Genomic DNA, 24,262 nt, shown 5'->3' with positions numbered 1-24,262 from the left:
CACCTTGATAAATGTTGTGAAATATGTAAAGCTACTCGCAGCACAGATATGCTAAAGAACCGCAGGAAAACAGCCGAGTGGGAGTTAGGTGTTTCTTTTCTCCAGCAAGCCAAATAACCTCGGATAAAAGCCACTTGGACCCACCTAAAATGTTCAATATTTATAAGGGAACAGTGGATGCAGAGCTGAGTGCCTTCATTTTCTCGTTTGTTCAACGTGTTTTTAGTGAAGGATCGAATAAATAGGTTTAATTTGTGTGCGATACTGAGAGGATTCAGCTTGTGTGGATTTCCACAGGAGTTTAAGAACTCAGGATAAACAAACTTTCTTTCCCTTAACCAAAAGTGAATTCCTTAAAATATTAATTATTAATATTCTTTCATACTACTATTACTTTTTTCTTTTTTAATCTGGCTGGTTCATTGACATGCAGAGGGGCAGGAGGAAGAATTTGTTGATTTGTGTGACTTTCTGCCAACAGATGGGCTGGTTGACTGCATGGATCCCGACTGCTGTTTGCAGAGCTCTTGCCAGAACCAGCCTTATTGCCGGGGGCTACCTGACCCCCAGGATATTATCAGCCAAAGCCAACAGTCTCCGTCCCAACAAGCTGCCAAAGCCTTTTACGACCGGATCAGTTTCCTCATCGGGGCAGAGAGCACTCACGTCATACCTGGGGAAAGCCCTTTTAATAAGAGGTGAGCACCATGACCTGTTAACTCATGAGCAAGGAAGAAATTGAAGAACGTGTGAGATTCGCCTTCAGGAGAAGGTCCCCTGCGACTGCAAAGTTCACAGTGTGGACTTTCAGCAGAGACCATTTCTCTTAATTTATCAGTTTGCTATTTTGTCTCATTTCCTGTAAAAATTCAAATAGGTTACAGGAGGTACTTGCCATGCTCAGTACCTGTCTTCTAACGGGGCACTTCATTAGTGATTAAATAAATCTTTATTTAACCGGTTGATTTGGGCTAGCACAGTTGGAAATACATCAAAGCAATGAAAACACTTCAGAAGGAAAAGCAAAGCTGCACTTTTTAAACTGAGCTCGCTAAATAATATAAATTATGAATTAATGTAATAGAACTGTTAAGAGCACGACAGCATAATTGCATAAACTATTTGACTGGTGCTCTACGAAGCAGTAATGACCTGAAAATAAACCAGTAACAGGAAGCAGGTGTCTGGGATCTCACTGAGTGAAGGAAGATGATTTACACTAGAACTACTGCGTTTGCAGTAATTTAACAGCATTAATGTGTTTGGGCACAGCAGTTGATTAAAAGTTGTTGCACAAATGTTCCTTATTGCTCTTTTAAATTTTGTACTTCATAGTCCCTGCAGTTTTACAGATTGCTTTGATACTAATTGAAAAGTATGTTGTTCTTTAAGAGCCTGCCAGAGGTATGACTTACAGCGGGAACATCTAGAGTTTATAAGTTCTTAAAATTCTTCTGTGAATTTCTGGTAACTCGGTGCAGACAAAATGAACCAAAGTAAAATCAACAACAGCGAAGCAAAATTATTATCTGTAGATTGTGAGGCAGTTACTTACGCAATGTCAATGATGTGAACTTGTGAAAGGGTTAGAGTCTCAGGAATGTTTTTTTAATGGTAGCTGATACCACGTAGAGAAGCGTGTGTGGGGGTTTTTCTCTACTGGCTTTTATTCCTTCAACAGAGAACAAAAAAAAAAGCAAATTTGTAATACGATCCTGTGTCTTTTCCACAGTCTTGCATCTGTCATAAGGGGCCAAGTATTAACTGCTGATGGGACACCACTCATTGGAGTCAACGTCTCCTTTCTGCACTACCCAGACTATGGATACACAATCACTCGCCAGGATGGAATGTAAGTTCCTTTTGAAGCACTTCTAAGTCCTAAAGACAGCAAAGGCGTTACTGAAGAGCTGCTTGTAAAAATGAGATAATAATAAAATTACGGAAACAAAAGACATGAAAGAAGTGATTGACCAAAGTTGTACTTTGTACATTCTTCAAATGGAAAACACGCTGATTATAGACTTTAGAAGTAGAAGGGCTTGCTTTAATTAAACGTGGCGTCCCAAACTCTCTGTTCTCTTAGTGTAGTATTCTGTAATATAATTTAATTGATTTCCCCATTGTTCCCAGTAGAGCTATTCTGCCTTCAGAGCAGTACAATGGAATGAAAAATCAATCTGTAAAATGGAGGCTGTGGGGGGTTTTTTGCGAATTTGCTGACCAGCTGGTCCTCTTGGGTTTTTTTCCCCAGGTTTGACTTGGTGGCGAATGGTGGTGCCTCTCTGACGCTGGTGTTCGAGCGATCTCCCTTCCTGACACAGTATCACACAGTGTGGATTCCCTGGAACGTCTTTTATGTCATGGATACTCTGGTCATGAAGAAGGAAGAGAATGACATTCCTAGTTGTGATCTGAGCGGATTTGTAAGGCCAAACCCTGTTATCGTGTCATCGCCTTTATCCACCCTTTTTAGGATTTCTCCTGAAGATAGTCCTATCATCCCAGAGACACAGGTAAAGTGCGTTTTATCACGGGTTAGTATTAAGCAACCATAATTAAAAGAATGCAAATTACTGTTGAAAAAGAAATAATTCTGACTTAGTGCTAAGAATTTGCAACGTGGTTATTTTCAAAGCAATTTGTTTATTATATGGGATCGTTTTTAAACTTTCATCTGAAAAAAACCCAACCGGTAAGCAAGCTTCTGGTACACCAGTGTCTGGTTTTATATTTGATTGCATCGTTTAATTTACAGCATGTCTTTAGCAATCAGGCACTGGCCCATCACAACGGACACAGAGTAGTACATCTAACTTTTCTGACTGCTGTCTTGTGCACCTCAGAAACTGAAAGTGAAGGGTGTTTTTTTACTGTGTCTGAAAGATCCACACAGTTCCATTTATCTGTTTAGTCCTAGTAAATGGAATCACACTCAAATTTTTATAGACTAACAGAAGTCTCTGTAAGGCTGAGGACAGGCTTACAAGCCAATGAGCATATGTGTTACTCTACTTCTTCAGGATTTGTAATACCAAAAGTAAGACATCAAAACCCTGCTTTAAATGGAAAAAGCTGTGGTGGGAAAGTTTTTTCTCTAAACTAATAGTCTTTCTCAACTCTTAAAGCAGAGTTGCATTTCAAGCACTAATATTTATCTCATTATTGATTCCTGATAAAACTTTTTCTCATGAAAAAACACTCTTTCTATGTCTTTCTTCTTCTCCCTCTCCTTTCTCTTTTTTCTCTCCTTCTCCTTTCTCTCTCTCTTTCTGTCCCCCACCTTCACAACGCCATAATTACACAGGGCACTCTTTTTCCCTTTCACTAAGAAATGTCCTTGTCTCTTCAAGGGAAACATAGAAAATGTATTCAAATGTTTTCATGCAGAGCTCTTAAGAAAAGAGCAAAATCATTAAGCAGTTCATGGTAAGAGCAGGTTTAAAGTAAAGATGTAAGGAAATTACAACTAAATGCTCACACAAATCTAGACTGTGCTAGAAAATTGTTGCTTTTATCCTCGCTGTCATTTCTCTGCCTTTGATAGTTGCAAGTCAATTAAAAGAAGGTATTTGCAAAACACAGTCCACTGAAAAACAGCTCTGATTTACTTGTTTTGGCAACAGATGATGGACTCAGTTCCTGAAGAGATGGAAAATGGCTTAGATAGATGGGGTGTAAATCAAGAAGAAAGTAATAATAGAAGAATGTCAGAAAATACATATTTTCAAAAAACATTTGTAATGTCTAGGTAAACAACTCATTTCACAAGCAGTGGGACTAATGAAGTCTGGATTCCTACTAATTCCCACCCGTTGCTATAATTCCAGCTATCTGCCACATCCAGTCCTTCCCCCACGGACCGCATTCAGCCTCATGGGACCAACAGCTGCTTCCCTACCTAAAGCCTTCTTTTATAATAAACCCTAAAGGAACCGAATTATCTTTAGAGATTTCTCCTGTGACTTCAAATGAGGTTGAAATTGGCTCCCAGGTTCACAAGTTGTGAGATGGGAGGTCTGGCAGGCAGGACTGTTGCGTCAAGTTGATGTCCCTAGAAAATCAGCTGGAAGGAGAGGTCGTGTTCTCAGTAGATGCTTGGCAGTTGGTGGGTCATTTATGGCGAGGTAAAAACAGCGCTGTCGTTATGTATGAAAAAATCTGGTTCTGGCACTGTGTAAAAAAAATCATTAAGGAGGATTTTCTTCTATATTCTTTGCTCCTCACATACATAATCTCCTGCTTTGGTAAGTGGGAGCTGCCCAGCTGTGCCTGGGATGAACCCCTTTAGGGTCAGGTTCCCCTCGGAAACTCATGATGTCTCCTAAATTGTCTGTCTCCCAGAAAAATTCACTACGCTGGTAAAAGATGGGCAGAACCAGATTCCGTTCAAAACGGCCCATCTCTGGAGCAACTGCTGTAGATCTTTCCATCAAAAAGGGGCGATGCCAGTTTAAAGTGTGGGAGGCTGGATGAAGGCACAGAGAAGGAAACGGTTCCCCGTGTTCCTTCAGTCACCCTGTGCGTGTGGGGTGACAGCACCCACCGTCATGTAGGGCAGGAGAAAATGATGTGCTGCTGTGATCATCATCCCTTCAAGTGCTTCATCATCCCTTGGAGATAACGTTTCCAGAAGAGCCTACTTAGTGGCTAAAGAATCCCAGATTGATCAGGGGGAGAATTAAAGTCTGTCCTGAGGAAGTGGCACAAAAGAGAACTGAAAAAAGAAGGCAAGCGAGGGGGGAGGACAAATGTGGTGGGAAAAGGGGTGATCACAGACCCAAGAGATAGTTACTCAAGGGGGATGATAGTAAATAAGAAGTTAACTAAATTCGGCCTACTTAAGCGTGACTTTATCTACTTTTAATTGCAAGTTACTGTGCTCTGCCTAGGCTTCACTCACTGAGATTAATCAGCGTGGAATGTAAAATGCATGCAGATGGGGGAGATGAGGTTAAGCTTGGGGTGCTTGGATGTGTTAGGTAATATTGTTGCTGTTTTTTCCTAATATAATAAATGTCTGTTTGCCACATATTGCAGTGTGGTCTGGCAGAAACCCATACGTGAGTCACAATGAGCAGCTCCCAAACTGAGTTTTTAGGGCCTTCCTTCTCCTAAACTTCTGTTACCCACTCTTATGTGCGCTCCCAACATGTCTCCCAGCACTTTGTTTCCATCACCTCAAGTGTGGGGGAGAACAAAGACTGAAAAGTTTTCTGTCTAATTATACGTTCAAGCTTGCCCACTTATTTTGTTTCCTCTCCCCTGGCTCGCTCTCACTGCTGGCAATACTGCACAGCACAAGGTGGCAAAATGTATTTACCTGGAAGAATTCAGGGTAAAATATGTGACTTCATAAAAATGACTGTTTGTAACTTCAGGGTGGGCAGATTTTCAGCAAAGTAATTAACCTATTTTAGTGTTTAAACAGGCAGTATAATAGGATGTCTAGATACTCCAGTATCACATGGATGCTGCATCCTAGTTTCACATAGCTAAAATCTCCAGAACATCGAGTTTGTACTGGAAAAAAAAAGGAGATTACTCTTAGAGCCAAATATCCCCTTGTCTGTGTCCTTGTTTTCCAGTACTTTTTCTGGTTTTCTTCTCTTTTACTGTTTGAAATTTTATATACATCTTTTTATTTATTCTTTTATGGACACATTTTTAGGTTTCTACACGTGTATGGCTTTTTCCTTGTGCATCTTCTCTGTGGTATCTCAGCAATATTTTAAGCCTAGAAAAACGAAGTAATTTTTCCCCTTTTCATGTCGCTTTGCTTTATATTGTTAACTCTAGGTTTTTTTTCTTTGCAAGTTCTTTTAAGAGCCTCAATTCTAGGGGAAGTCTTTTTAAGAGGAAAAGGTTTTTCCATCTTGAAATGAGCAGTTTCAGCATCTACTTAAAGAAGTATAATTTTAGTACTCCGTGGTCTCAAGCTTTGTGTAAGAGCAGCAGTTGCTGAAATCTACCTGTGTCTAAAAATGCCATCTTTACCCCTTTCAAACCAAAACCATGTTACCTTTTAATGCAGCAATTCAGCTGTTACTTCTCAGCAAAGAACCTTTGTCTGACATCAGGACTGAAGTTTACACTCATTTGTGAAATTTGTTCTCAAATCCTCATTTTGCTCAATTTGCCAAAAAATTCACGTCGGTACAGCAGGCAATTTCTCCCCTAATTGAATTAAATTCCTTATTCACAGTTCTTAATACCATCAGAGCATGTCACCTGAATCATATTATATTTCAGAGCAGGAAAGCCTTCCAGACCCTGGACAGCTTGAGTCCTGCTGGCCACCAGGGACGGGGAGCCCTGCACGATTTATTTGCCAGCTTGGACTGTCGAGACAACAAATTCAGTCTTTTGGAAAAGTGACCCTTATCTCAGTCCTGGAGGTTAAATATTTCACATCTGTCCTTCCGAGGAGCTGGAGCAGCCATGAATAAAATGTCACCCGTTAGGATGTGGTGGCTGGGCTGGGACTGAGCCCCCGGAGGCACTTTGATGTTCCCTATGGAAAGGGTAAAGCACAGACAGCCTGGTTGTGCCAACGATTCCTGATGTAATTTTTATCCCCAGCGACCTCCGTGATTGCTTTACAGTCGCTGTGTTGTCACGGCTCCCGTAGGATGCTGATAATTTAACTTTTCCAACGAGCATTAAACTGCTTTAATTCTCTTTGTAATGCTTGATTCTGGGAGAGAGATTGAGATGCACGACCTTACCTCTACGTTTCTAAAGTTCTCAAGAAAATAACTTACTACAGGGGATATTTTATGGAAAGAAGGAAGTTATAAGTCAGATTTCCAGCAGATATTTGAGGCTTCTGCAGAAACTAATAATAGGGAGTTCAGGTTTTGTTTTAAACCTCGCTGAGAACCGCATGAGTGTCCTAGTTTCTAATTTGATAGTAATCCAAATACACAGTGGAATTTCTTGCCAATTGAAACTTCAAGGTGTCCTCTTTATTGCCTGTTATCTCAGCCAGGAGCGCTGGAAGCCCACCCCAGTGTTTAACGCTGCTCGAAACTTCAAGGTGTCCTCTTTATTGCCTGTTATCTCAGCCAGGAGCGCTGGAAGCCCACCCCAGTGTTGGGGTTCCCGTTCCACGGTTCCCGTTGTAAAAGAAGCAACGCTCGTAACAGGAGAGCAGTCAAGTCCATTAAATTGTGTCCTATTACAAGAGTATTATTTCCCTTTCTCCTCGTGCTTACAGAGCCCTCCATCTCTCGGCCTAGTTTTAACATGCAGTATTTGAGAGTCCTGCTGGTGTCTTGAGGAGGAATTTGTCTTTTGTTCCTGGGTGGTTTGTGGTTTTCCTTCAAAGCCTTAGAAAAGGAGTATGTTCATAATCACTTATCTCTCTAGAGAGAGGAGGGGGTTTTGTTTGTGTAGCAAAGGATGGTGTAGGGCCTGTTGCCCTCCCCAAGAGCATAAACCACATTATTTGACCCTATTCAACACAGAGAGTCAGTTGTTTAACAGCGGTGTCCAAGGGTTTCTCCACCACAGAGGGCTACCTTAGCACTTCTTCACTAGCCAGCTTTTGATCCCTCTGAAGGCTCAAGCCTAATATTTGCAGCAGTGCTTTCCCTGGAGTCTGCTTCCCACTAATATTAATTAGTGCTTGGTCTTCAGACTGGAAAGTAAAATAAAGCTTTCCCAATTTACTTCCCCAGGAGGGCTCCTTTGACACCACCGAGGCTCTGGGCTTGTGCTTCAGCATCCTTTGCCCTGTCTTTCCACCAGAGAAACATGATATTTATAAATGTGTCTAGATACTTTTTTTCTTTATTCCGTTTTTTTCTGATATGCTGGGATGGTTGGTAGCTCTTCACCTAAAGTGCTGGCTCTCAGCTGAAGTAGAGGACAGTATAGGCTGTCTCATCCACGTTAGGCAGAAACCTTTCACATCCATCCATCCATCACCCACAGAAGCTCCTCAGCTCAGAGGAAAAGACAAAGCGGGGGGAGGGGAGGGAGGAACCTTTTAAAAATAAAATTGAATCATTGCACCTCTCTGAAATGAGAAAGTGGTGAGCTGATGTCTGAGTAGTGAATATTGATCAGGAAATATGGAAAAAGCTTTCCCTGAGGCATCCTACTTATCTGTCTTGGAAATAAATGGAAGAATGCTCTAGTTTAAAGTATTTACAATCCATGGGTAATGCAAATAATAAACCACCTAAAAGTCCTTCCTGCTCCTACAGGAGCAATTAGATGTCCCGGCCCAAATCTGAAGCTTCGTGGTGCTGAGGGGCTCTGCTGCCATTACTCCATGTCCATAGCGGGGACGTGGGTGGCACAAGAAGGAGCTGTTGTCACATAGTTGAAAGATGCTTTTTTGCCTCTTTTGGAGAAAGCAGCTGGGAATGTTTTCCCTCTCCTGCATCCTTCCTTCCCTCATCAAAAATAAAAGGGGAGATCTTTAAAATCCTTCAGCAGAAAGCATCATCTAAGCAGCTCCAGTATAACGAAGAATTCAGACTTCACTTTCCAGAAATAAAGGTGTTACTATTTATTTATGTATTTTTTTTACATTATTAAATGAAAGCCAGATTTAGGTGATACTTCCTAACAGGTTGTCATGGAGCATCGTGTCAGGCCTCCTTCTGTGACAGCTGTTCCTGTTTCATTGCAAAACCATTCACATACTGTATTTTTCTCTTACCACTGTGTAGGTACTTCATGAAGAAACAGCAATACCAGGAACTGACTTGAAGTTATCGTACTTAAGCTCCCGGGCTGCGGGATATAAATCAGTTCTGAAGATCACTATGACCCAATCTGTGATACCGTTTAATCTGATGAAGGTCCATCTCATGGTGGCAGTGGTGGGAAGGCTTTTCCAAAAATGGTTCCCCGCTTCCCCAAATCTGGCTTACACTTTCATATGGGATAAAACTGATGCCTACAACCAGCGAGTCTATGGATTGTCTGAAGCTGTTGGTACGTGTGTTAAAGAGTTTTTTTAGCATTTTTTACTGCTGCCTCCAAAATAGGGAAGCGCATCTCAAATACTCATATCCCTTAAGTAGAAAATGTTTAGCAGAATAAGATGAGAAATAACAACAGATATTAAAATGTATTAGAAAATACCAATCTAAACTTTGAATTCTAAGAAAAAATGGCCTTCAAAAGGAAAAAGAGACCACAGTCATCGTTCACTTCTGATTTGTCCCTATGAAGTGTCCCTCAGCCTAATAATTACATAGTGTGGTATTTAGGCTGTGCACTCCTTGTACTTTAGAGCACAATGGCACTCCGACATACTTCACAAAAGGGCTTTCTTCTGTACATGTCCTGATCCACTTACTTTTAAGAACTAAAATTATTTTCATAGTCCAAGATTGCTTTTTAAGGGATTTGGGAATTCTGCTTAGTATTTTCAATACATCGAAGGAAGCCATAGGGATTTTCAGGTAGCCTGATAGAGCAGAAAGACCTCTGTAGTTTAAAGAAGTCACATTCTTTAAACTCTTCTTCTCAATGAGACACGGCTTAATGAGGAAATTTGCTGTTCTTGCAGTGTCTGTGGGTTATGAATATGAGTCTTGCTTGGATCTAACCCTGTGGGAAAAGAGGACTGCTGTTCTGCAGGGCTATGAACTGGATGCCTCCAACATGGGCGGCTGGACGCTGGATAAACACCACGTGTTGGATGTTCAGAATGGTAAGGAGTTCAGTTTCTTCTTGCTCATTTTAATACTCCCCTGCCCTGCACTTCAGGTATCTCATTCTTTAGGTATCTCATTCTAACTTTCCAAATGTTTGCTTTGTTATTTTTAAAAAGGAAATTGTGGAATGTTCTGCATATGGTAAATGCTTTGAGCTTTACAGTGTATGTCGTGTTTCTTCATCTTATAGATAAATATGCATTTATAATTTCATCTAACGGCCTCAGCCTGTGTTAACTATGCTTAGCAAAAATAATCCCAAGCCAACAAGGTTGAAATTGTTGTTAAAAGTGAGTGATGCCACCGAGACAGTATTTCTAAAGCAGTTGTAGGTGTCAGCATTGTTCTTGGGATTAACTGTGTTTAAGAGTATCTTGAACAATGTTTTCACTTCCGGTTTTCACAAGTGAAAATTAAGCAGCAACAGGAGTCATTCCTGCCAAACTGAGAGCTCTTTGCTCCCAATATGAGATCCCTCATTGATGCAGGGGTTGTTCCTCTGCATTTGATGACATCCCCAACCCCAGGTGGGAGCAGTTAGCGGTGGGCACCATCTCTTCTGGAGGATGAGCACTCATTGACACTCCTCCCATCCAAGTCCTTCCCTGAGGTGAATCCTCCCTGGGATGCTGTGGTCAGCTGAGCACACAGCAGGTAGTGCTGCCTTGGATCAGCAGGGACAATTTTGCCCCTCGTTTCAGGACAGAGCCCAGTCACCAGTGAGAGAGTCTTCCTTAATTCCAGTGAAAAGATGAGGAGAAATACACAGGTGTAAGCACCGTGCCTTGGCACCAAGGTAGATTTGCCCGGGGTGCTACTCACCAACGGCCCGGAGGGTTCCCCATGCTGATGAAACCCCAGCTCAACCCAGAACAGCAGGAAATTTGGAAAAATTAGGCTGGAAACATGTAAGAAAGGTAAAATAAGAAGTCACATGGCTCAAGGCATTGGAGTTGGTCCAAGGAGTTGGTCCCATTGGATTTTTATGGATAGTAGATGAATCTATCTACTGTTGCCCCATCCCTGGAGGGGTTCAAGGCCAGGCTGGATGGGGCTTGGAGCAACCTGGTCTGGTGGGAGGTGTCCCTGCCCAGGGCAGGGGGGTGGAACTCGGTGCCCTTCAAGGTCCCTTCCAACCCAAACCATTCTGTGATTCTATGAGCTCATTTTGTGTGACGTGCTAATCTCCACCTAAAGCAGGGCTTCTGACTGTTAGAAAAACAAGGCAACCAAATCAAGGGAAAAGGTGTCATTGTCCGTAACTGAAAGCATCAGAAAACCCTGTGCAAATTATTGTAAGGTAATCCATCTGAAAATGTAAAGAGCTATAATTATAAATATATGTATAAGATTGATTCTGTTCGCGAGGCAAATTGATGGCGGCTTTAAATTACGTTCACGAGTACGTTTGACAAGTAATGACTTTTCAAAGTGACATGTGTCTAATTGAATAAACGAAGTGGAGAGCTGTAATGACAAGGTGGATGGGCTGGGGAAATTTATTCCGCGGAGAGCGCAGAGAGTGTTTGTACGGACAGCGCCGGCTCCCGCGGTAAATAGTCTAATGTACATCTTTTAGGCTGGGATAATAGAGGAGAAATGTGAAGGACCAATTTTTCAAGGTAATGACAGAATAAATCAGGTGCAACAGTGCTCTGTGCTGACTTGTAGAATTCCTCTGATGAAAATTATGGAACTCAGCTATTTCAGGCAAAATTATGGTGCCATGATTGTCATAAATGATGCAATCATAGGAGAGGGGATTTCGTATACTGTTAATGCATTCTGGCTTTAACTATTCATGAAAAATACCTTCTCCCTCTTTTGATTTAGATTTCTTATTTAGATTACTCGCCGTTAGGTTTCCGTAAACCATTTTCATTCTTCCCAATTTTATCATGTGTATTGATTTTACGTCTATAATCTCCTAAATTTTATAGCATTAAAAAGCAGTGAAGGCACCCAAAACACATGAAGAGAAAAGCAAAGTATTTTTGTCTCCTACCTTTGAGTATAAAGAGTGCTTCTGGGGAGTGAGGAGAGAAAGAGGAGTAAGTCTTACACCTTACACCTTAATAATTTTAAGTGGGGAAGTGTGGCTAGAAAGCTGCCTGGAGGAAAGAGACCTGGGGGTTCTAATTGACAAACGGCTGAATATGAGCCGGCCGTGTGCCCAGTTGGCCAAGAAAGCCAATGGCATTCTGGCTCGTATCAAAAATAGTGTGACCAGCAGAAGTAGGGAGGTGATTGTGCCCCTGTACTCGGCACTGGTGAGTGTTTTTTAACCTCACCTCAGTATTTTTCTTGAGAGAAACACAAGGCCATTATTTTCTCTTCCTCTACTTACTACTGACACTGCCAGAGCAAATGCCAAGAGAAGCACACCTTACGCTTTTGATATGCCACATCCTAAGTAAATGCCATGCTAGGCCTGGATTTTTCTGCCTTTGTGTTATATTGAGGTCCAATCCTGCCACTAGAGGATGTAACCCATCACCAGAACTGCATGAATCATAAGTTCCAAGCGAGAACAGCCACCCATACAAATCACAGTGACTGCAGGGTTTGGGTATCTATCTGCAAATGTTCTCCTCACTGGTACCAGAGTAAGATTCAAGTCTACATATACTTCTACTCCACTATACTGCCCCATGCAGAAGCAAAAAGCTTCACACCGAAAGAGTGATAGGGCACTGGAACAGGCTGCCCAGGGAGGGGGTGGAGTCACCGTCCATGGATGTGTTTAAGGGCCGTTTAGATGCGGTACTGAGGGACATGGTGTAGGGGAGGACTTTGTAGAGTAGGGGAGATGGTTGGACTCAATGATCCCAAGGGTCTCTTCCAACCTCAATGATTCTATGATTCTATGATTCTTAAATTTCTTCTGAGCATCTCCAGAGAGAAGTGTGTCCCTCAGCCCCAAACTGCCTCTGAAACTCGGGGCACACACCATAAAGCACACGTCACCCTAAAGCACAGAGTGACACGGGGTTACATGGATTACAGGGCAGAAAGACACCTTGTGACTTAACGAGTAAAACCAGAATATCTGACCATTTCCAGAGCACACCTCGATGGCTTCACGGGGAGCTGTAATGATGAGGGTCCTGGCAACACTGTAACACACTGTAAATTCACTTTTTTTTTTTTTCCCTAAGACTGAAGATTTACCATAAAGCCCACATTTTTCTTCTCGGATTTCCTATGGAGCCTCTAAGGAAGAAAAATACTGCTGGCGCATTGCTTTGTCTTCACAAAATTATTGTTCCTTTCATGCCTCAAAGCAGAATTAAGTTTAAGAGGCAGGTTGGCCTGGCACCACATTTTTTTTGTTGTTTTGACATTTTTAATAACTGCCTATAACTGCAGACATGGTATCCAGGCAGACTTTGTTGCCAGAGGTACATTTTTATTGTGAGCTGAGTAAAGAGTCTCTTAGAATGTAAAATTGAGGCAATCCCCCCAAATTTTTGAAGTAGCTCTTTAATTAATTTTTACAATTTGCAGCAGTAATCCACTTTAGATTACATTTGGCATCGTATTCATAATTAGTTATAGTAGGACTTTAGTGATACAATTTGCAAATATATTTTTTTTCTTTTTTATACTATGCACACAGAATTTCAGTCGTTTCTGGGGAATTTCAAAACTGTGAGGATTTAGGAACACAGCCCTTGCTTTCACTCCCACCTTGCATTTCCTCCAACGTGACAGTTTTTATTCTGAATTACAACTATTAAAATCATTAAGGTGTAAAAATAAGAACGACTGAAAACTTGTTTGGGTTTTAAATGCTCCTATGTTCAGTGTTTTTACCACATTCTGTGGACAAGAGAATTTAAGAATTTCATTCCCACCTTGCATTTTCTTCAACGTGACAGTTTTTATTCTGAATTACAACTATTAAAATTATTAAGGTGTAAAAATAAGAACAACTGAAAACTTGTTTGGGTTTTAAATGCTCGTATGTTCAGTGTTTTTACCACATTCTGTGGACAAGAGAATTTGAGGGTTTGTGTGTCTGTGAGTTCAATACAATTATAAATGTTTTAATACAGTTCTGTTACTTGGAGTGAGAAAAATATGCTGGGGAAACAATTAGAAGTCCATTAAATGATATTGATGAACTAAAAGAATATTTAGAAAGTTTATGCATTGTTATACATATATACATTCAATCTTTTTATAAACTAAACTAAAAGAATATTTAGAAAGTTTATGCATCGTTATACAGACATACATTTTTTTTATAAACTATTTTTTTTTGTGGTTTTTGTATTACCTGCCAGGAATCCTCTACAAAGGAAACGGTGAAAATCAGTTTATATCTCAGCAGCCCCCGGTCGTCAGTAGCATCATGGGCAACGGGAGGCGACGCAGCATCTCCTGTCCCAGCTGTAACGGTCAAGCCGACGGTAACAAACTGCTGGCCCCGGTGGCCTTGGCCTGCGGGATCGACGGCAGCCTCTACGTGGGGGACTTCAACTACGTTCGGCGGATATTCCCCTCTGGAAACGTAACTAGTGTCCTGGAGCTAAGGTAGGGGGGGCTTCTCTCACCTCGGAATTTGGGAGTCGTGAATTGCTTTTGCACGCTGAATTATAGAGTAGGTTTCTGACACTCTGTAAGTTCAAGTTTCCAAACGCTTTTAGGAACAGGAAAAAAAAAAAAAATGCAATTCAAAAGATCTCAATACATCTGAAAAAGTATTTAAAGCTGAAGTGAAAAAATTTTACCCTGGGAAAATATTTTAACTCTGCAGATCTGATCTGTGAGATTATAATCTACCCCAAGTAGTAATTCCGTGGATTTAAAGAGTTAAGCTACAAAGCCAACATGAGTGGACAAAAGACAGTCATTCACCATTTCACTAATGATCGATGTAAATGTTGCCTTCTTGTCATCTTCTAACATCCTTTCTGAATGTTTTCCTAATATTGTTTTTCTGTTCTTTTTTACTTGCTCCCACCAAGAAATAAAGATTTTAGACATAGGTAAGCATTCCTTAAAGAAGATTTATATTTTTCTAACTGTTCTCTTTTCTTTCTTAACAAATGAATGCTTATAATGGAGAAGTCATTTCTGAGATGTATTACTAGAAAAGAGGAGAATTTTTCAAAAATAATGAGTTCATATGTTTTAGTTATGTCAGCTGTCAGGCTGCATCCTCCTTTCGGATACGAGTTCCTCTTCTCTCATCACTCTCTGTCCACAGTCGGGCTTCTTTTTGTGCTTGTGTGTGCCCTCCTCTGCTGTCCCCTCCTCCCTGCTCACTCCTGTCCCTGCTGCCAGCACTTCTGCTGATCCCATCCAAACTCCCTCATTAATCCGATACCCCACATGTGACGAGAATGGCAGAAAAGTAATGAAATTATCAAAGTATCAAGTTGAGCTCGTTTCACGAGACTTTTGGTGTCGAGTCTTTTCAGGCTCACGTTTAACAGGTTTGTTTAAAGGTGAACTTGTCTTAATGGTGTGAAATAATGACATGAAAGTTGTGATTGTCCCTTAATAACACAGCTCCAGGAGCTGAGATTTTAAAGCACAGCAAGGTTCATCAGGTTGCTCATAAAACCAAGTCATCAGAAGGGTTGTAGTGCAGTGTTTGTCTGTCCTGCCATCACTGCAGGAAGAGAAGGGGGTGGGTGCTTAGAATTGCTGTGCCGCAGCCAAAACCAGAAAACAGAGTTATGGTAAAGTCTTGTTGGATCCATGAAACCCTGCAAGACTTTGGGGCAGAATTCCTGAGAACAGGGCTCAGCAGATCCGCTGATCCCCCGCTCTGCTTTTTTGCTGCCAGTCCTTTTCCTTCCGTGTTTTTAAACAAAGCCCAGAGAGTTGTACCTCAGTTCTCCTTTTTTTTTCTTAAATTCACTTCGCTTTGGACATACTTTGGATGGGTTCTATGTTTAAAAAAGTGTGTTTCAAACATGTTAGGCCAAAAATTCCATGAGTAAGTAAGGTGTTGGCATCAGCACTAATGATCAGAACTGGGAGTCGATGCACAGTCTGGTGGGTTTTATGTTCTTTTCCAGGTGTGACTCAAAAGCAGCCTCTCCTATTTGGTGGTTTTAGGTTTTTCGCTATTACCTTTAATTTGCATTTTTTCCACTGCTTTTAAAAGAATTATATCCCTCCTGGTGTCATAAAGTTGTGATTGCAGCTGGATAAGGCATTGTCTTGGCAAATGGACGGAATAGTACTCAAAGTGGGAATTTGGAATGGACAAAGGGGGATTAAGGACCGGCCGCGTTGTGAGGTGTGGTTTGCTGTGATTTAGTTGCCAGAACTGTGGTCACAGGCTCAACTGCAGCCTCTCAGAGCTTTGTATGTGAGATAAGAAAAGCCAAGAGTGGCATCTTTATGCTTAATAGCCCCTGACGCAGCTTGTTATTTTACTCATTTGGCTGATTTTTATTTAATGGGTGTAGAATTGTAGGATCCCCCAAATCCTGTGGCCGTGGGTTCCCCAGTTTAAGGTCACACCATGAGACCAAACAGCTCCTTTTGCCCGTGGGGAGCCCTGTGAAACGCTGAGGTTTCCATTTAAATTGCGGTTTGGAAAACAGCCCTCAGCAGAGCACTTCGCAGTATATAATTACGAGGTATTGAAACTAAAGAAAATGCACTAAAATATGCATTCAGTGAGTAAAACTAATGAAGAAGGCTAAATACTGGCTCACATCTATTACCCGCTCAGGCGTTGAACTTGCCTGAGAAAACACAGGATGGAGAGTGATGTTCCTCCCACCACAAGGAGCCAGGGCTCTCAATTAAGAGAGACAACGTGGATCAAATCTCTCCTCTCGTGTACCGGTGACCTAACATTTTTTTTCAGTCTCAAAGCCAAACTGATGTCTTTATACACGCTGCTGCCTGTGGGTGATTAATGCTGATGGGCATTCGTGGAAGGAGTCATTTTCAAAAGGACTTTGAAGGCAGGGAGGTCATTTGCAGGCTGTGGCAGAATCCCGAGTCTCTAGAGAGCCAGGAAAAATGCAGCAAAACATAAAAACAGCTTGGAGGGTACATGGCTTAGAAGGCACAGGGGGAATGGGAGGGAAACGGGGAGGCTGAAGCAGAAAGGTTATTTTTAAAGAATTCCTGTCTCCATTTAAAAAAATGGAGAGTCATGCAGGTGTTCTGAGAGCTGAAGAATTCAAAGATCATAGATTCATAGAATTGTCCAGGTTGGAAGGGACCTTTAAGATCATCTAGTCCAACCATCAACCTAACTCTGGTAAAAAACCATCACTAAACCATGTTTCTAAGCACTACGTCAACCCGGCTTTTGAACCCCTCCAGGGATGGTGCCTCAACCACTTCCCTGGGCAGCCCATTCCAATGTGCAATAACCCTCTCCATGTAAAATTTTTCCTGATATCCAATCTGAACCCCCCCTGGCTACCCCTTCCTTTCAGGGGGTTGTAGAGAGTGAGAAGGTCTCCCCTCAGCCTCCTTCTCTCCAGGCTGAACACCCCCAGCTCCCTCAGCCTTTCCTCAGGTGCCAGGCAGATAAAAGCCATGGGAAATAGCTCCTGGCAGCCCTGTGTGTGTGTGTGTGTATTGCACACGTGTGTGTGCACTGCAGATATGAAGCGCTGTTACGATTATTGGGCACAGACAGAACAAGTTAATTTTTAGGATTTGTCTTTCTAGGAGTCCATGTTGGTGTGTTTGCCCTGGAACTGCAGGTTTTTCAGAGCTACCAACAGGGATGGGGCGATACCAAAGGAGCCAAGGAGCCACTGGCCCCGGATTTTACTTCTTTGTGTTTGTTGTTATGGGTAGAAGGCAAAAGCTCACCATTATTTCAAGCTACACAATAGAACAGAATAAGCTCTGTGCAGCTTTCCAGCTGCTGGCTGCTTATCCCTGTGCTATTTTGGGGATCTGCGTAGGGCACTGGGATGTTTTCTGGCTGGAAAACAACGGTGGTTTGCACTGGAGGGTTGTTCAGTCCCTCAGATGGTGCTTTGCTCCTGCGAATCTGTGGGGTTTTTTTCTCTCAGCTGAAGCTCCCTCTGCTTTTTCACCTGAAAAAAAATGCTGAAGTTGAGCCTCTTGTATTGCCTCAGAAAGGGGCTGTTAGACACCTGCATATGACAAACTGGAGAGTGTATATTGAGTCACTAATTATATCCTCTGCACTCCCAAACTTTGGGTTGTTTTTTTTTTAATAAAATGAGAAAATAAGCTATCGGCTGTATTTTTTTGTTTTGATGAGGATACACTACTTAATATGAGAACTCATCCCAAATAAGAAGAGCGTTGTCATTTTTGTGGGAATTAATTAAAAGATAGAAGTGTGTTCGTATTTATAAAGAAAACAGCGTTAAAAATTCTTCTTAGAAAGAAGTAATTGAGTTAGGCATAAATTATTTAGTTATTGATTTGATGGCTCTTTATTCCAACAGTTCAAAAATATGATTGAGGCAACGTTAGGTGAGTTGAAGTACTTTAATTTAGATTTCAGTAGAATGAGAAAGGACTTTGTTTTAAACTACAATGAAATAAAATTTAATTGCACGTTTCACATTTTTCAATTTGTTTATATTTGAAGTGTCTGCAAAGTTCCTTAAAGACCAAAGTAATCATGTAAATGGGTATAATTTAATTTGCAGTCTAGGGAGGTATAAATAATTTGTGCGCTATGCAGTGATCATCTTAAATGATCTCTGCGTAAATTAAGGTTTCGAAAATACACTTCAGCTATTTAGCACCTTGGCAATAGTAGATTCCTAACAGACGGAAACCTAACGAGAGCCTACATTTAATTGTTTTCAGACTTGCTGTACAGCTCTCGGCTCCGTAGCAGAGCTTTTTAAGAGGTGCTAATCGCTGTGTATTTGATTTCATTACTCAGCTTCACTTGGTTTCTTCCTTCTGAACCAACATGTTAAGAGTCTGAAAAGCAAAGAAAATCCTATTTATGCAACACGGTTGTTTTTTTTTCAGCGTTTCTGTAATTGGATAGCTGTAAAAATCTGTCCCTGCTAAAAGACATTAATTTGTTCGCAAGTTGTTCCTGTTGGTCTCTCGCTGCTGTTTCCAAGTGGCAGTAGATAGAAATGTGTGACACGCGCGTGGTTGTGTATTACAAGAGGTGCCGTGGAGCTCTCTGCCAGCAGATGTTGGGCTGTCACCAAGGCTGGTGGCTCTGTTCAGGCAGCGCTTCTGCAAACACCCAGAGTGGGACTGACTGTTCCGACACTCGGCTTCAATCCGTTAGGAGCCCGCCTGAAATTACCTCCTCTATTTACATGGCCTTGTTTCAGCTCTTGGTGCCCTAAATTAGGTCAGGAATCCCAACTGCAGCGGGTTCAGCTTCTACATCCTAATAGGCCCATCCCAAAGGCACTCTCTGGGGCTGGTTTTTACACCAGCAGGGGAGAAAAGACGGTAATTCTCAATTACGTGGCACCAGTGGAGAGGCAAAATGTACGTTTTCTGGGAAAACTGTTAGCACTCTCTATTTTCCCTGTACTGAAGCCTGCGTTGGCATAGCTGGCGGGTTTGTGCCAATGTGTACAGTTATTGGAAATATGATTCTGAGTTCAGAAGAACAGAAAAGCTCCGCTCGGCACTCTGCTGGAAAAGATGCCATTCCCCAACGCGTTAAATCAGGCGGATCACCTCTCTGAAAGCGGTGGATTAAACAACTGCTTACGAGGGATGTCTTATCTCTTGCTGGGGAACTAATAATACCAACTCTGTCTTATCTGTTTGCCAGTCACAGAAACCACACCCCCAGCAGCCATATAGAAATTATAACAAAACAGATAGGATGATAACGGCTACAGAGCGTAAGCAAAGTCAGAGCTGGACCAAGGTTCCTGGAGCTGTTGGACTCTGGTGTTTCGGTTTGGGCTGTGACAGAGACAGGAGCTGTCTCTAATTACAGAGCATCACGGGGAAAATGGATGTTTTGTCCCAAAAAGTCTAGATTGGGCTGCCTGAGACAGGCAAGATGCAAGAACTGAGGAAGATTTTGGGGCTAAGACCTCTGCCTAGAGCATCACTGTTGGTTTTAACTATTTATGTACTACCCAAAAGGAAAACTTTTCTTCTTGATCCAACATTAGGCGCCGTTAATTACAGCATCTGCAATCTGTAATTTCCTTTTCCAGCAACAACCCAGCTCACAGATACTACCTCGCCACCGACCCCGTGACGGGAGACCTGTACGTGTCCGACACGAACACGCGGCGGATCTATCGGCCCAGGACGCTGACGGGCACCAAGGACCTGACCAAGAACGCGGAGGTGGTGGGAGGGACGGGGGAGCAGTGCCTGCCCTTCGACGAGGCGCGCTGCGGCGACGGGGGCAAGGCCGTGGAGGCGACGCTCATGAGCCCGAAAGGTAAAAGGAATTATCCCTCCATAACTTCCAAAATAACGCGAGAGTTCAGAGGTGGGGGAGTGATCATGTTTACTCAGTAGCTGGCTCAAAAAGGTGGTTTTTGAATAATTTTTACCAACCAGAAAGTTCCTCAGAGAGCTACAGGGAACACGGGTTGATTTTTTAAGGAAATATTTGGTTTTTGTGGTTAGTGAGCATTTTTTAAATGCTCATTTAGATTATGTATTTGGCAGCCTACACTGAAGATATAAAATCAGTGTTGCTTTTGGTCCTGCTTATCCCATTTTTCAGGTTAAAAGCTGGGCATCTCTCAGTGTACTCTCCGATGAACAGAAAATGCCATCCACAGGAGTAGATTTCACACTGAACATGGGTTTATTATGCAAAATATCTTTACAAGCTGGTTTACGACCTACTGCCTAAGGCCATGTATCCTGCCCTTAATTCCCACTGGATCCTTAGCCCCCAGTTATGGATAACATTCACTGCTAGTGAAAAAAAACCTAATTTCTCTTCTCTTCCCTAAAGGAATAGCGATTGACAAGAACGGGTTAATCTACTTTGTTGATGGGACCATGATCAGAAAAGTGGATCAGAACGGAATAATATCCACTTTGCTTGGCTCCAACGACCTGACCTCGGCACGGCCCCTGACCTGTGACACCAGCATGCACATCAGCCAGGTACCTTCACCTGCTGCTAATTCACAAGCCCAGCTGGGGCTAGAAACACAAATCGAGCTTTTATTGCCCCTTCTAACAACACTGGGTGGGGTGTGCAGGGGGTATTTAACAGCAGAATTTGAGGAGAAAGAAACCTGTTCCAAGGGCACGAATCGCAGCGTATTCTCTCGGCTGTAAATGCCGCTGTCTTCAATTTTTCTGCCCATAAAGTTCATTTTAGTTTAGAACAGCAGAACTATGAGCAGGAAGCATTAAGCCTGGCAGTAAATACTGGGAGAATGGCAGATCCGTTAGAAATATCTCGGCGTGTGGATGCTTTCCAAACGACTGAGGTCCTTAGCTGGCGAGAGGGAATGAGGGGATGTACACAAAGAGCAGATTTTTCTGTTTGTCTCAAGAAGTTTGGGTAAGTAGGAAGGGACATGGCTGGGGGTGTGCTTACAAAGGGAGTACGGTACAACAGCTCGTGTTCTGGATGGTAGTACGTTATTTTTGCTGTTACAAGAGTAAAAGATGAGCACTGCCCTTAAAGTACGTATTTAGGCTTTGGTGTCTGTCTCCATTTTTATTTATGGGTTCACAATACAGAAAAGTATGGCATTTATTGGAGGGAAAATTCAACCTGTATTATAGTTTCAGTGCAACTGGCTTTTTTTCAATAAAAGAGATGTCTGAGCACAGTTCCCTGAAGACCTTTAGTTTGCTGCATGTATGAAATACAAGTCTTTTTGTCGTGATTGGTTGAAAAATATCCGTTCGGCAGTGTCTGAAGGTGGATTAACTCATTTACTCTGCCGTGGTTAACTAACTAAACACATCTCTGTTCAGGTTCGTCTGGAGTGGCCGACGGATTTAGCGATCAACCCGATGGATAACTCCATTTACGTTCTGGATAACAACGTGGTTCTGCAGATCACGGAGAACCGGCAGGTTCGCATTGCGGCGGGGAGGCCCATGCACTGCCAGGTGCCCGGGGTGGAGTACGCGGTGGGGAAGCACGCCGTGCAGACCACCCTCGAGTCGGCCACGGCCATCGCCGTCTCCTACAGCGGCGTGCTCTACATCACGGAGACTGACGAGAAGAAGATCAACCGGATCAGACAGGTCACCACCGACGGGGAGATCTCGTTAGTGGCGGGGATACCTTCCGAGTGCGACTGCAAGAACGACGTCAACTGCGACTGTTACCAAAGCGGCGACGGCTACGCCAAAGATGCCAAACTGAACGCCCCTTCCTCCTTGGCTGTGTCCCCCGATGGCACCCTCTACATTGCCGATCTGGGAAACATCCGCATACGGGCTGTGTCAAAGAATAAACCCTTGCTGAACTCAATGAACTTTTACGAAGTTGCTTCCCCCACCGACCAAGAGCTCTATATCTTCGACGTCAACGGCACTCACCAGTACACTGTCAGTTTGGTCACCGGAGACTATCTCTACAACTTTAGCTACAGCAACGATAACGATATTACGGCGGTAACGGACAGCAACGGGAACACCCTTCGTATCCGACGGGATCCCAACCGGATGCCGGTGAGAGTGGTCTCTCCGGATAACCAGGTCATCTGGCTGACCATAGGCACCAACGGCTGTTTGAAAAGCATGACGGCGCAGGGGCAGGAGCTCGTCCTGTTCACCTACCACGGCAACAGCGGGCTCCTGGCAACTAAGAGCGATGAGACGGGATGGACCACTTTCTTTGAGTAAGTACATAAAATAACATCAGGTGCCTCGTAGTTTTATTGAGCCGTACGGGACCATTTGGAAGGTTTCTGGAGACTGATGAGGTAACTGGAAAGGTGACCCTTGATTATGAAAATCTCCGAAAGATCCTTTTTGCTTCCCCTGCTCTCTTCCCCTGTCTGACTTCTAAACGTTGCGTCTGAGTAATTTTAAATCCATTATTTTGAATTTCAGTTTTCTATATTGAAATAATAGCGAGACAACATTTCACTCTTGTCAAGAAAGCTGTAACTCAACCATGATTTTGTAGGTTTGCATCAAAATCTAGATTTTCAGCCCATTTGCTCATTAGATTGACATTGTTCTGCAGCAAATGCTGACAAGAAATTTGTCTTTGCTGCTCAGTATGTTTTCCTTTCTTTTTTTCTAAGCAAAGGCTGGATGGGTATTTTTTGGAAGTTGTAAAAGGCTGTGTTTCTCTGAGCGGTGAATGTGCAGGAAGGATCTCCTGGAGGACACGGCAGGTTTCACACAGCGGGGCCTGGGCAGAAGAAGCTGAGAAAAAGAAACATGAGCTGTGGGGGGAAATGTCACTCTGGTAGGAATAAGCCGAAAACACGGAGACCACCAGCAAGGTGTGGTGTCGAGGTGTGAGCACAACAGCCAGAGGTATTAGGGGAACAGTAGGACTTGTCATTTTTCCAGCCTCCAAAAAAAAAATCTTTTCAGTGCATTGCTTTACCCTGTGTTACTGCCATTAAGTCATCGATGCCCCTTCGTAACCGCCAGATTAGCAAAACGTTTTACAGACTCCTCGATTATATTGACTAAGGAAGGTCATGACAATTTATAGATAAACTGGTAGAACCTGAGAGATCACGCGCAGGGTTTTATGGGCAGCTTCATCCCTAAATGAGCTGAGCTACAAACTGATATGCCAAACAGAACCTAGCAAAAGTGCAGCTCAAAACACAAGCAATTTCTTTCAAAAAAGATCCATGTAGAATTAACACAGGGTTTTTTCCCATCATCTCTGTCAACCGGAAAAATACGTGTAAGTTGAAAGACATGTTAATGTTGAGTAAAAATGTGTCTGTGGAGAAGGAATGGAAGACATAGAGATAGTGTGATAAAGTGTAAAAGTGTTAGAGGGCCCTCAGCTGAAGTATTCAAGATTACAAAGGGCATCATGAAAATCCAGTAAGTCCCTCTTCTTTTTCTTATTTTTTTTTTCCCCCCTCTTCTTTTCTCCTATCTTTATGATGAAATGCAGTAGCAACTGCTGCCAAGGTCAGGGCCTAAAAAAAAAAAAAAAGCTTTCAATTCAACAGACATGATAAAGAAAATAAAGTGCGGGTGTCAGGCAGCGGCAGCAAAGCCAAACATCTGTGTTCTGAGATAACTTCACGTTCCCCTCGGCGTCCCTTTGGCTGAGGCAACGTGCAGGAGGACACGGAGCACCTGGGTCTCCTCTCCAGCCTTCACAGGCGCCCGGCGGGGACAGGGGAGCAGCAGGAGAGACAGGGCTAGGAAGGCTGATCCCTAGCACAGACAGCAGGAAGGACAGGGCTGCTGCCAGGTTTAAGGTGTCCTTACAGTAATCTGTGAATTGGCCGGGCTCCAGGAGCAGGCACCTTCCCAAAGCCTTAGCGCACGCCTGTGATATTTAATTGGGCATCGGTGCATCCGCTGCGCGGCTTTTAGGTGCTGCCAAGAGGACAGAGAAGCACAGGAGGATACAGAATCACAGAATCTTCTAGGTTGGAAGGGACCTTAAAGATCATCTTGTCCAACCGTCAACCTAACTGACAAAAATAGACACCCACACAACAAACAAGGAGCATCATCACTAA

The 24,262-nt window shown here is 42.8% G+C and overlaps 1 protein-coding gene across 1 annotated transcript in view; it reads left to right on the top strand.

Moving 5' to 3' along the window:
- TENM3 (teneurin transmembrane protein 3) overlaps positions 1-24,262 on the top strand; it is a 1,441,984-nt gene that overhangs the window by 1,383,038 nt on the left and 34,684 nt on the right. Inside the window, exons 25-34 of the mRNA XM_014945587.1 lie at positions 482-698; positions 1,733-1,852; positions 2,255-2,516; positions 8,685-8,952; positions 9,533-9,676; positions 13,970-14,219; positions 14,654-14,674; positions 19,811-20,043; positions 20,572-20,726; positions 21,555-22,429. Coding sequence (XP_014801073.1) covers positions 482-698; positions 1,733-1,852; positions 2,255-2,516; positions 8,685-8,952; positions 9,533-9,676; positions 13,970-14,219; positions 14,654-14,674; positions 19,811-20,043; positions 20,572-20,726; positions 21,555-22,429 — 2,545 coding nt within the window. The remainder of the gene's footprint in view (positions 1-481; positions 699-1,732; positions 1,853-2,254; positions 2,517-8,684; positions 8,953-9,532; positions 9,677-13,969; positions 14,220-14,653; positions 14,675-19,810; positions 20,044-20,571; positions 20,727-21,554; positions 22,430-24,262) is intronic.

This window comes from Calidris pugnax, unplaced genomic scaffold (assembly GCF_001431845.1).
Source record: "Calidris pugnax isolate Ruff unplaced genomic scaffold, ASM143184v1 scaffold58, whole genome shotgun sequence".
In the NCBI taxonomy this organism is placed as follows: Eukaryota; Metazoa; Chordata; class Aves; order Charadriiformes; family Scolopacidae; genus Calidris; species Calidris pugnax.
This window is presented reverse-complemented; position numbering and strand designations above follow the sequence as displayed.